This window comes from Paroedura picta, chromosome 11 (assembly GCF_049243985.1).
Source record: "Paroedura picta isolate Pp20150507F chromosome 11, Ppicta_v3.0, whole genome shotgun sequence".
Classification (NCBI taxonomy): domain Eukaryota; kingdom Metazoa; phylum Chordata; class Lepidosauria; order Squamata; family Gekkonidae; genus Paroedura; species Paroedura picta.
The window spans coordinates 38,125,534-38,137,721 of record NC_135379.1 but is presented as its reverse complement, the minus strand read 5'-3'; the positions used below and the strand labels follow the sequence as shown (position 1 = coordinate 38,137,721).

The 12,188-nt window shown below is 45.6% G+C and overlaps 1 protein-coding gene across 2 annotated transcripts in view; it reads right to left on the bottom strand.

The window, feature by feature from the left end:
* Positions 1–11,411, bottom strand: part of CMTM8 (CKLF like MARVEL transmembrane domain containing 8) — a 32,649-nt gene extending 21,238 nt beyond the window's left edge. The window contains exon 1 of one of the 2 annotated variants that reach the window (XM_077303186.1): positions 10,715–11,411. In XM_077303186.1, coding sequence (XP_077159301.1) covers positions 10,715–10,945 — 231 coding nt within the window. In that variant the 5' untranslated portion in view covers positions 10,946–11,411. The remainder of the gene's footprint in view (positions 1–10,714) is intronic. The other variant, XM_077303185.1, reaches the window with a different exon arrangement.
* Between the last annotated feature and the right edge of the window lie 777 nt (positions 11,412–12,188).

The window sequence follows — 12,188 nt, the reverse complement described above, 5'->3', positions numbered from 1 at the left end:
TCGATCAATCTAAAAGCGTGAACTGTTTATCATCTCCTTGTCAATCCCTTCCTTGTTTTCTTTGTGCTCAGGGCACATTCCATGGTTTCCCTTTCATGATTTCTGAATCCCTCAACTCCAGCCCTCACCCCCCCCCTTAAATCCCCATACAAATAAAATCAATCACAGTGAAGTATCTTTTCTCAAGAAAGGTGCCCAGGAAACTGTAGGTTTTACAGGAAGCAGAGTTTAAAAGAACTCTCTGTCTGTGTGCATGTATCACACACAGCACACACATAATCTAAACATGGAAGATTGAGATGAGTGTGAAATTCATATAAACAGAAATTACCTCTAATTCACGAAAGACTATGCAAGAATAAAAATGAAAAAATACAGTTAACATTCGTAGAGCAATTCTTGTGTATATAATTTTTTTAACTTATTTAGTGTATCAGATCTTAAAAATAAGTAACATACGCAGCCAAAAGACCAGTATTACTAATGCTATAGTCCCAGATGTGCTTGGGTAGGAAGATCTCCAGTTGAATTCGAGACATTTGGTTTCGGTGTGAACTTCCCAATGCAGTCAGTTCCTCTAGCACCCATGACAGATATTAACTGACATCATGCTTATAGTTTCGTGACCTTTAAAGGTGGGGATACACCATGACCCCAATCCAAAGGTATGCATACCCCAAGCAGCCATGTGCAAACCTGTCAATCAGTTAGCAATTTTGTGGCTCAACTGCCTGGCAGAGCGAGGGTCTAGGGATTACAAGTAGACCCCTGCTTCTTCCCTATAGCTAATGAGTGGGAGGTTTTTAGTGGGGTGACTTTTGCACAGAAAAGAGCTGGGATTTTATAAACATCACTAGGCAAATGGATACTGACATAATTGATGCCCTTTGTGGGTATGACCCGCCTATTTAATTGTGTTCCCCATCAACTGATTTGGCTTAGTTAATGTATGACTGGAAACATTCCCAAACTGACGGAGAAGATTCATGAAATGCCAGAGGTGATATGCTGGCATCTTTGAGGATTTAAAGATAACATAATCACACATATATTTTGTGATTTCACCACTGCTGTTTGCAGCCTACGCACAGTGAAATGTTTATCTGGCCTGATCATAATGGCTAGATTCTGTACGCATGTAGTGACCAAGGAGAAGGCAAAGGACATCTTGCCTTGCACCTTAATGAAGTTTCATTGGTTTAGGAACACAACAGTTCTTTGCAATTTGGGCTGCAGGTGTATCACAAAACACTGAAGGTCACATTAAGAATTTCTGCTCTGTACCAGAATAAACACCTCTTTTAGAAAAGGCTGCTCTGATCAATCATACACTCTTGCCACACCAACAATGTCTAAAACAGACTTTCTCAACCAGGGTTTCATGAAGCCCTGACAACCCTGGAAGGGTTTCTCGAATAGGTGGGAGTTAGTTAAGTTTGTATATCTATTTGTGTATATATTTTTACATTTGTTAAACATTTATTTGGTGACATGACCTATACATGGCCCCAGGGAAGCTCGCTTGGCCTCAACCTGGGCCAGAGCTTTCTCCATCCTGGCCCCCACCTGGTGGAACGAGCTCCCAGAAGAGATCAGGGCCCTGATGGAAGAGTTCCACAGGGCCTCCAAAAGGGAGTTCCTCCACCAGGCATGTGGTTGAGGTCGACCTGAACCACCCCTTCCCAGGGGCCCTCCTCCTGGGCCTCCCTCCTATGGCACCCACCATAATTCTGCCCCACCCACTGGGCTATCAGTAGGAATGTTTTCCGTATTTTTCTATTGTTCCATGTTGCTTGTTGTTTCACTTCATTCATTATTGTTAATCTAAGTTATCTGTACTGTTTCTGTTTTATGTGAACCGCCCTGAGCCTTTGGGGAGGACGGTATATAAATAAAATAAATAAAATAAATAAAATAAATAAAATAAATAAAATAAATAAAATAAATAAAATAAATAAAATAAATAAAATAAATAAAATAAATAAAATAAATAAAATAAATAAAATAAATATGTCACATTGACCTGCCCTCCCTCCCAAAGTAACCAATGATGACGGTGGGAAGGGGAGGAGCCCCAGGTAGGCATGTCCACAGCTATGCTTCCCAGCCATATTCTGCATGATTGCACCACTTCTGGGGGTTCTTGAAGCCTGAAGAATGTTTCAGGGGGTTCTCAATGGTAAAAGAGTTGAGAAAGGCTGGCCCAAAACTATCATGATTGCTATACCACCAATGCTTTAACAGGTCTACTTGAACAGTGGTCTACCTGTACTCCAGTCCTTGGAGCGACCTTAGGCCAGGCTGAGACAGACTGGCCCATTTCATACGAGTGTTGTGAGAGAGAAATGCAAAACAGTGAGCCACGTACTTTGCACTTTCTCCATGAAAGAAGAGTGATGGAAAAACACAACCAGTCAATCATGACTTGTTTGATGGAAAAGTTGAGCTACTGGGTCTTCTGTGCCCAGTGATTCTGCTTTCATACAGAGGACATTCCAAAATACTTCTCCCATCATTCCTGAAGTTTCCCTCCGACCAAAACCAGGAGTAGCAGAGTCTTCAAAGACTTCCATGAAAATATCACCATGTACCAACTTTTCTTCAAAAGGAAAAATAAGATCTTTTCCTTTTTTTTTAAAGGCTTTACTGGAGCAGCTGGCTCAAGGTTGACTCAGCCTTACATCCTTCCGAGGTCGGTAAAATGAGTACCCAGCTTGCTGGGGGGTAAACGGTAATGACTAGGGAAGGCACTGGCAAACCACCCCGTATTGAGTCTGGCAAGATAACGCTAGAGGGCGTCACCTCAAGAGTCAGACATGACTCAGTGCTTACACAGGGGATACCTTTACCTTTTTACTGGATACAGAGAAACACAATAAAATCAGAGTCCAGTAGCACCTTTAAGACCAACAAAGATTTATTCAAGGTGTGAGCTTTCAAGTGCTTGCACTCGAAAGCTCATGCCTTGAATAAATCTTTGTTTGGTCTTAAAGGTGCTACTGGACTCTGATTTTACCATGCTACTTCAGACCAAGCACGGCTACCCATTTGAATGAATACAGAGATCCAGCGATGGGAAACATTTCACCTGTACAGTCCTGCCTTTTGTGCAACTGCCAAAAATTCACAGCCTTTACAGAGGAAAAATATGCAAAAACCCTGTGTATTAGTAAGCCATCCATTTCTCTTTCCTTTGACCACCCTAAAGAATCATCTTCAAGCATTTGGCACTGGAAACAAAACAGCAAAACCACAATGTAATATTGGGTAAGAATTTTGTCAGGCTCCGTTAGGTTTTTCTGGAATAACAACACAGCTGAAAAGCAGGACTTCCCTTGCCTTTAGATGCCTGGCTTACTAATAATATACAGTCTCTTCAAGCATATCCTATCGGAAGCCCTCTCCTATTGAGGAAAGTAAACACTTGGATGACGCCATCCTTAGCAACTCGGACATTTGGCAAAGCGATCTGTGACAGCTTGAAAGCGTACCACAGCACAATATTGCAGCAAAGTCAAAACAGGAATTATCAAGAATTGTTACCTGTATAAACAGGCAGAAATCAATAATTGAAGCTATTCCAGGCTCAGAGACGCTACTAATGGGAAAAGTTTTACCTGTACATTTCCAGCTTTCATGTGGCTGATGCCAAGTGAAAAACCATTCACCAGCTTTACGTATTAGTGAACTATAATGGGGGGGATGTTTAGTGGACCCCTTCAAATGGATATGTGCCGCTTTTTGAGCACCGTACTGCCATCTACTAAAAAAAAGGCAACATTAACATAGCCACCCCCCACCCCTGTGAAACCAGGGAAGTCCTTATTTCCTGAACTGCAACTACTTTTCAAAGCAATATATGCAGTTGAATTATTTGGACCCATTCCACTAACAGCAGCATTTCCCCCCAGCACAGGTAGCCTGCCCCTGATGCTGGAGGTTCGTCTTCCAATGGAAGTTTCTCTTTCAGCAGAGAAAGTCCTGTTGTGATGAAAGCGCTACTTTGAGTAGAACAGCTCTAACAGGTTACAAACACTATTCTGAGAGAACCCAGGCAGAACTACTCTGCGAGAACAGCTCTAAGAGAATGGTGACTAGCCCAAGGTCACCCAGCTGGCTGCACGTGGAGGAGTTTCCCTCCAATCCTATTTCAACATTTATATTATTGATTTATTTATTATTTATATTTTATTTCCTGCCGCTATCAGAAAAGCCGTCTCGCGGCTGTTTACAACCGTAAGAACACAGAAATTCCCATATAAAAGTTTAAAAAAACCCAAATAACCAATAACTAATAACCCAGTGGCAAACAAACACCCCACTGCCACCCCTCCCACTCCAGCCCCCCTCCAGCCAGCACCTCAGGGGAGAGTCTAGGGGTGCCTGCCATACCAGATGGAAATGTGTGTGCATACCCAGAATCAAATTGTGTTGGTCTTAAAGGTGCCCACTGAAGTCAAAAGCTTTGTTCTAGTGCTTCAGACCAATACAGCTAACACCTGAAGCTGACTCTCAGTAAAGGAGCAAGGAGGAAGAACACAGAAAACACAAAATCAGATGTATTCAGATTCTGGCTCCCTTTATCAGGCTGGAGGATTGATTAGAATACCAAAGGATTCCTTCCACTGGACTTGGGAAAGAAGAGGAGAATTGAGGTGAGCTCAGCAAAGTGTTCCTTAATTGATGGAAAGTGACAAGGAGGGAACTCCCATGTCCTGGAAACATTTCCAAGTTAGGAAATGCAGGGGAGTCTTGTAGCAGGAAGAAGGAAGACGTATTGGAATAAAGAATATACTCAACCTCTGAAGATGCTAATAGGTGGCTCAGATCTTTGCTAGAAGAAATGCTAGCACAATAGCAACGTCTTGTGCCAAAAGGCCATCAAAATCCCAGGGCCGGGGCTAAAGCTGCTATTGTTTGGCAATTAATGTAAACAAGGTGGGTGTGACTCCCATCTTGGCTTATTCTCCGCCAGATCTAGGCCTTTCTTGGGAGTAAACCCCATGGACTTAAATAGGATTTACTTCTCAGTAGAATGTCTCTTGCCTTGAAAATCCCACCGGGCACCATAAATCAGCTGTGATGGCAAAACAAACAAGTCTCCTAAAGGTTGTTGCCTAAATATTTATTTATGTAGATCTCAGAATATTCTCCGTATTTGGCAAACACAACCCTATGGGTACTGCAAAGACTTGAAAACGATTAGCTCTGTGTAATTTACAATGTGATGACATGCAGGCAAATACTCAGTTTGGAAATTAACAACAGGAAGACTTTGACCCCTTGCTGACTACAGTCTTTGCTTCAAACGGACTGGACTGGACGGCCCTTTGTGGTCTCTTCCAGTTCTGTGCGATTCTGATACTTAACACTTCACCCTTTATAACAAAATTCTTCTCTTCCTTCTGAAACTATCCCCAAATTTCTTTCATGATCCTACACATCATTCCCTAACTTGTCTGGAAGCAACAGGAAAAGTAAATTAAGTCCCCTGTTTATCTCTACTGAAAAAGCACAGTAGGTGTACACTGTCAAAGCATCCAGGTATGAACAATCAAAATGCCCTAACCTGGACTACCCAAGCTAGCCTGATCTCCTCAGTTAGCTAAGGAGCTAAGCAGGGTTGGTCCTGGTTAGTATTAAAAAGGTAAAGGTATCCCCTGTGCAAGCACCGGGTCATGTCTGACCCTTGGGGTGATGCCCTTCCAGTGTTTTCATGGCAGACTCAATACGGGGTGGTTTGCCAGTGCCTTCCCCAGTCATTACCGTTTACCCCCCAGCAAGCTGGGTACTCAGTTTACCGACCTCGGAAGGATAGAAGGCTGAGTCAACCTTGAGCCAGCTGCTGGGACTGAACTCCCAGCCTCATGGGAAGAGCTTCAGACTGCATGTCTGCTGCCTTACCACTCTGCGCCACAAGAGACTCAATGTGGTTAGTATTAGAGAGCACCAAAAAGTCCAGGGTTGTGGCACAAACACCGGAAATGGCCAACCGCCTCACAAGGCAGTTCAAAGTGTGCAACTTGATGGCACTTTCCCCCATTGTCACAATTGAAACAAATGGCCATTACATCACCATCAAAACCACAAATCAAGCAGAACAATACACATAAGGTGGAGCCAAACAATTTCATACAGAAGTGGAACAAAATGTTTTAGCTCACCTAATCATTAACCACTTAGCATTTTATTTGTATTGGAAAGCAAAACAAAAGTACCCTGAGTAATTATTTGGAGCAGATATATTCTAGAGATCACCTGGATCACAGGGAAAGTATGTCTGTCTTTTGACATGAATACCAACTAGTGGACCATTAGTTGCAAATTTTAAAGTCACTGAATTTTTAAAAAAACTTATTTACTGAAATGTCAGACATGTATATTAAAAACAAACAAATCTCCCCCCTCCTTTTCTGGCGTATATATTGATTGATCTTGATGGAGTTATACTCCTCTGCTTCTGATGAAGTGAGCTTTGACTCACCAAGGTTTATGCGCAAATAAATGTGTTGTTCTTTAAGGTGCCATTGGATTGCTGTTGTATTCGCTTGAGCTTACTCCTGAATGTGTAAATAACTGGGTCCTGGGATGCTGGGCAGGTTTATTAGCATTTTAAATGACTAAATAAATAAAACTGGTTCAACAAAGGCTCAGGAAATGCAAGCATTCCTGATACAGGTGTATCTCAGTGAATGGATCTTTATACTGACCTGGAATTACAAAGATGATAAAGGTTTTTCTCTAGATACACTTTGTGAGAAGACATACATTCAGCATGTGGTAGAACATACATGATCGTCCTTAAAAACAAATGCCTTGGAATTTATCAAATGTGAGCCAAAGCCACATTCCCCAACACTTTAAACCCTCCATTGTTTTTCACCCTCCATTGTCCTTATTGCAAAAAATGGGATTTTGAGCAGCCATTGCTCCTCTTAACTGGCTGCTTTGACAGACTAAAACCGGGCCAACGTTCAACATTCACTGCAGCTATCTGAAATGACACCCTACTTCAGCCTTTCAAAACAATTATTGGCATATGAAATAAAACCACACAGGATTAGGGTTTGTCTTACAGACCTGGTGTAAGGATAAATTAGATCAGCATGCATCGGAAATTCTTGTGGTGAACAATTAAAGACTACTAAAATGATGATAATGAGGTTTAATTGATTTGATGTAATCAAAACTTCAATTGAGCATCCGATTAGGTCTGCTATTTAATTGATGGGGCTCACAAATGCCCCACTTTTGGAGCATGGGTAACTGAGTACTCTTCGCACAGATTTGGTGATGAAGGTGCTTAAAGATGGTGTTTCCTCTCCGTTTCAATCCAAAACTAGTACACAGCCTTCTACAGGGGGAGAAATTATAGTGGCTGTCATCAAAATAGATTCAAATGGATAGCCATGTTGGTCTGAAGTAGCACAATAAAACCAGAGTCCAGTAGCACCTTTAAGACCGACAAAGATTTATTCAAGGTGTGAGCTTTCGAGTGCAAGCACTCGAAAGCTCACACCTTGAATAAATCTTCGTCTGTCATCAAAATAGTTAGAGACTTGGGTTGCTTAAGCCAGTAATGCTTAGTTGGAGTCAGCATGCATGCCTCTTTGATACCAGACGTGCCGCAGTACTGATGCGCCTGCAACGCACTGAAGACATTTCCAGCGCAAGACTAAGAATGCCCTCCTGGAGTAAACCCTACAGAATAGGCCTATTTAGAATTCCTCTCTTGGTGTGCAACAATTTGTGCTAGTTACCTTACACAGCTAAAAGGAACTACCCTGTTTTTTCCAGAACCCTTAAAAAGGCACTTTCAATGTGTAAATAAATAAGTGTGAAGTAATCAGTAAATAGATAAGGCAATTCATCTTGAAATTTAATCTTTAAAGATCCGTAATCCGTTTACAACCTCAAATGCAGAGATTCAAGTGGGTAGCCGTGTTAGTCTAAAGTAGCACAATAAAATCAGAGTCCAGTAGCAGCTTTAAGACCAACAAAGATTTATTTCGAGTGCAAGCATTCTTCGTCAGAAGAGTGCCATTGGACTCTGATTTTATTGAACCTCAAATGCAGTGATAGAAAGGCGCTACATTGCACATACTGTGTATTACAACCCACTTTCTATTAAAACCAATAAAATCCCATAGGCTTTATTTCAATCACTCTGCAAATCATTATTAGTTTATTAGCCTGACCTAGGAAACTGTTCTGCGGCCCTTCAGCCCAACAAGACCTTTTCCCCTCCTCCCCTCCTTTTGTTACACTGAATTCACATGCAACATGTGTATGCTAGGAAGCTACAACCAGGTGTGACTTCTTCGTGCATGAGAGAAACATGTTGGCAGCCGTCCCATGGCATGCCCTTCACACAGATTTCACCCTTGGATGCAAACTCAAATGGAATCAGAGTCCAGTAGCACACACACACACACACATATATAATATTATATACAGTGGGTTTTTATATTATATTATATTGTATTATATTATATCATTATCATATACAGTGGCTTATATATTCCCACTGTCATGATGATCAGTTCATAGACTGATGAAGAGTGCTTGCACTCGAAAGCTCACACCTTGAATAAATCTTTGTTGGTCTTAAAGGGGCCACTGGACTCTGATTTTGTTCTGCTTTGCTACTTCAGATCAACACGGCTACCCACTTAAATCAAATGGAATTATTCTAGCAGCAGCGAGAAAGGATGTGTGCCCACCATTTGTGTGGCAGCACAGCTGAAATAACTATTTACACTGTCCCATGGGTCTGCACAGCTCACTCCCACAACAATCCCGTCAGATGGGCTAAGCCGGGGGGAGAACAGGGACTCTCACCGCATTTTACTCCACAGCCTTATGGATGACTCCGATGTCTCCCTCTTCTTTCTTCTTTCCTCCCAGCGGTCCCAGAGCAGACATTCTGGGAGTGGATTCCTGGGCCTGATAACTGCATTCCAGAGCAGCTTTCTCCCTCTTTGCCACCAAAGGCGTAAGGAAATGAGATTCTCGCCACAGTTCCACAGATGTTTATCGAAGATAGCAGTATGACGTGACCATGCCGAGGCACACTCTGCTTCGGTTACTCAGGGTTCACTTGACACCTGCACTCAGGTAGTACCACCAGGGACCCATTGTTCATACCAGGCCAGCAACTACTTTAGCCCTTTGGCGGAGGACAAGCCCCAGGTCCTTCCCAAAGGCTTGCATTCCAGCGGCTTGAAAACAGGAGCCCAGGGGTCAGTCTCCAGAGCACATTCTTTGTGTCAAATCTCTGTGGCCCAAGACGTCTTGAATGGATTCACAACAAATTGGGGGAGACTAAGCTCAGCAGCAGGCAAACCCGGAACAAATCCCAGGATGAGAAAAGGAGAAAGAAACCTTCTTCTGAAGGGGCGGGAGAGGCTATCTAGGGCTGAAACAGGGTCAAGAAACTGGATCACACCTGTGTGACCCAAATGCACACAGGAGAACATTCAGAGATAGCCTTCCGCTTTATCGATGGTGCAATCTTCGATGCACTTTCTTCCTATATTTTCCCCTTGACTCAGGGCTGCTCCATAACAGAGTTACCACACACCTTTGTTGATACTTATTCGTGTTGCCACCCAGGGGGAAAGGATCCTCCTGGCTCGTCACACGGGGCATTTCCCTACAAATGTTGCACACTCCTATTTGATGATGCAGGGCCTGCATTTCTTGACACATATGAGGCAATATGAAGGAAAGAAGTGACACTGGGCGCATACCGACGGTCCTTCCTTTACTACATCTAAAGTGACCCGCACCATGCATTTGCCAAAATGACCTTATTATTTCAATTCAGATGTGTAGCCGTGTTCATCTGAAGCAACAGATCAAAGTTGGAGTCCAGAAGCCCCTTTGCAATCAACCACGTTTAATTCTGGATATAAGCTTTTGTGCGTGCACACAAAAACCTATACCCAGAATTAAACTTTGTTCATGGCAAAAGGGCCCCTGGATTCAAACTTTATACTATTATTTATTTAGCTATTTACTGTTTTTCTCCTCAATGGAGAGCCAAAATGGTTTCCAATGCTGTTCCCCCTTCCTCTACTTTATCCTCACAACAACAACCTTGCGAGGTAGATTTGGCTAAGAGGGCAAAGGGCCCAAAGTCACCCAAGTGAGCTTCCATGCCAGAGCAGGGATTCAAACTGGGGTCTCCCAGCAACACCTTTAAACAGGACCCTCTTGTAATCACTACAAGTGGCACAAAAACTCCAGTTTGGAAAGAAGCACATGAAAGTCTCATTGGCTTATATGCCCCTCCCCTGCCCTCCCCTCCCCCGCGAATGCCCTAGCATTAGTTCAACGTGGGACAGTTTAGGATCTTTTCCTTTTCAGTGAAAAATCATATCACAGCAGGAGTCCGGCCTTGAAAAAAAGCATCAGAGGTCTGGCCTAGACAAGGCAGACGGTCTAATGCTGCAGTCACAGCTTCCGCTATAGACCACGCAAAAGGCGTGACATAAATCAATAGAATAAAAGGGGTAGGAAGAACCAGTGTTAAGAAAAGAATCCCAGGGCGCTGCTCTGCCCTCCGCCCCCATCCACCACGGGGAGGCGCTTGCCCCGATGGCTCGAGCCCCCCTCTTCCCGGTCCGGAGCGCACGCCGGGAGGAGTTGGGCTCGTCTTGCGGGCGCCCGCGGTGCTCAACCCGCCTCCCCTTCCCGAGGGCGCACTTACGATCTCCAGCACCATGAGGATCCCGGGCACAGTCCTCAGGAAGTCGCGGTCGTAGGCGAGGGCGCTGGAGGCGGGCGAGAAGTGGCCCGTGAAGGAGCTGCCCCCGCCGCCGCTGTTGTTGCTGCTGCTGCTGGTGGTGGTGGTGACGGTGTGCGGGCGCTGCAGCTGGAGCTGGGCCGGCGGCAGGGGCTGCTGCTGCAGCTGCAGGTGGTGGGGCGCGCGGGGGTCCATCTTCTGCCCGGGGGCCACCGCCGCGCGCGTCCCCGTCCGCCCGTCAGCGCTCCCGCAGTCCGGAGACGCGTGCTCGCCGCGGCTGGCTTAGGCTGGCGGGAGGCACGTTGCGCGCGGGGCGGCCCCGGAGCGGCCAGCGGCGAGGAGACGGCGAGGCAGAGGCGGCTTGGCGTGTGGCGCCGCCCGCGAGGAGCCTCGGCCGCTGGGCTCCGGGGGGCAGAGCTAAGGCCGGAGGGGGCGGAGGGCGGGAGGAAGGCGGGCCGCCGCCACCACCACCCCCTCGCATGGCATTGTTGTTGTTTCCAGGGCGCGGGGAAGGCAGGCGGCCGGAGTGGCCCGCGGGGTCGCCCCCTTTTCGGAAGGGCTTGAGAGCGCAGGGCTCTGCAGGGTCACCCACCACCGCTCCAGGTGCGCGCACACGGCGCAGGCCTTGGCAGGGTTTTCGTACACAAAAGTGTAGCCCGGCAGGACACGTGCAAAGCTCCTGGCTTAGGTCACGTGCTTGCAAGATGCTGGCTGGGTGGGTGTGTTTGTGGAGGGGCGTGTTAATTTCAGTCCAGCTGTTGCCTTCTTTCCAGGCCAGGATAAGGGACTGGTTCCACTGGGAGATTAAAATGGTACATGCGCTGCCAGCTTCCGGGTGAGCCTACACTTATCCTTGTCACTGCTGTGGCCCGGGCCCAGGGGATGCAGCTTCTGTGGTGCTGTCAGTGGCTCAGAGACTGCCTGGCTTGCTCCTGGCTTCCAGGGGGCCTCTGGGAAAGCTGCTCATCAGTCACTTCCCCAAGAAATTCAAGAGCTGATAGGCCCTTGGAGGGGCTTCCTTCTCCTCTACAGCATGGTGTAGTGCTTAAGAGAGATAAGAACAGGGTCTCCTCCAAATCTAGGCAACTGGGTGACCATGAGCTAGGGGTCGCTGTTCTCTCACAGCTCTCTCAGCCTCCTCCACCTCACAGGGTGTCTGTTGTGGGGAGAGGAAGGGAAGGTGATTGTAAACTGCTTTGGGACTCCTTTGGGTAGAGAAAAGCAGAGTAAAAACAAAACAGCTCTCTCATGCCAGCCACACATCAGCATTGCAAGGCTCTTTTGCAGAGCCTGAGGTTGAATATGCACTCGCCTTCACCATTTCCGCAGTTACTAAAAAAATTGTGGCAGTGCTCATAAATCTCCGTAGAATTTAATTACTTTCACACTAAAAGCTCACAGTTCAGGCACAGCTCCAAATGCACTCCCTGTTTGCAGT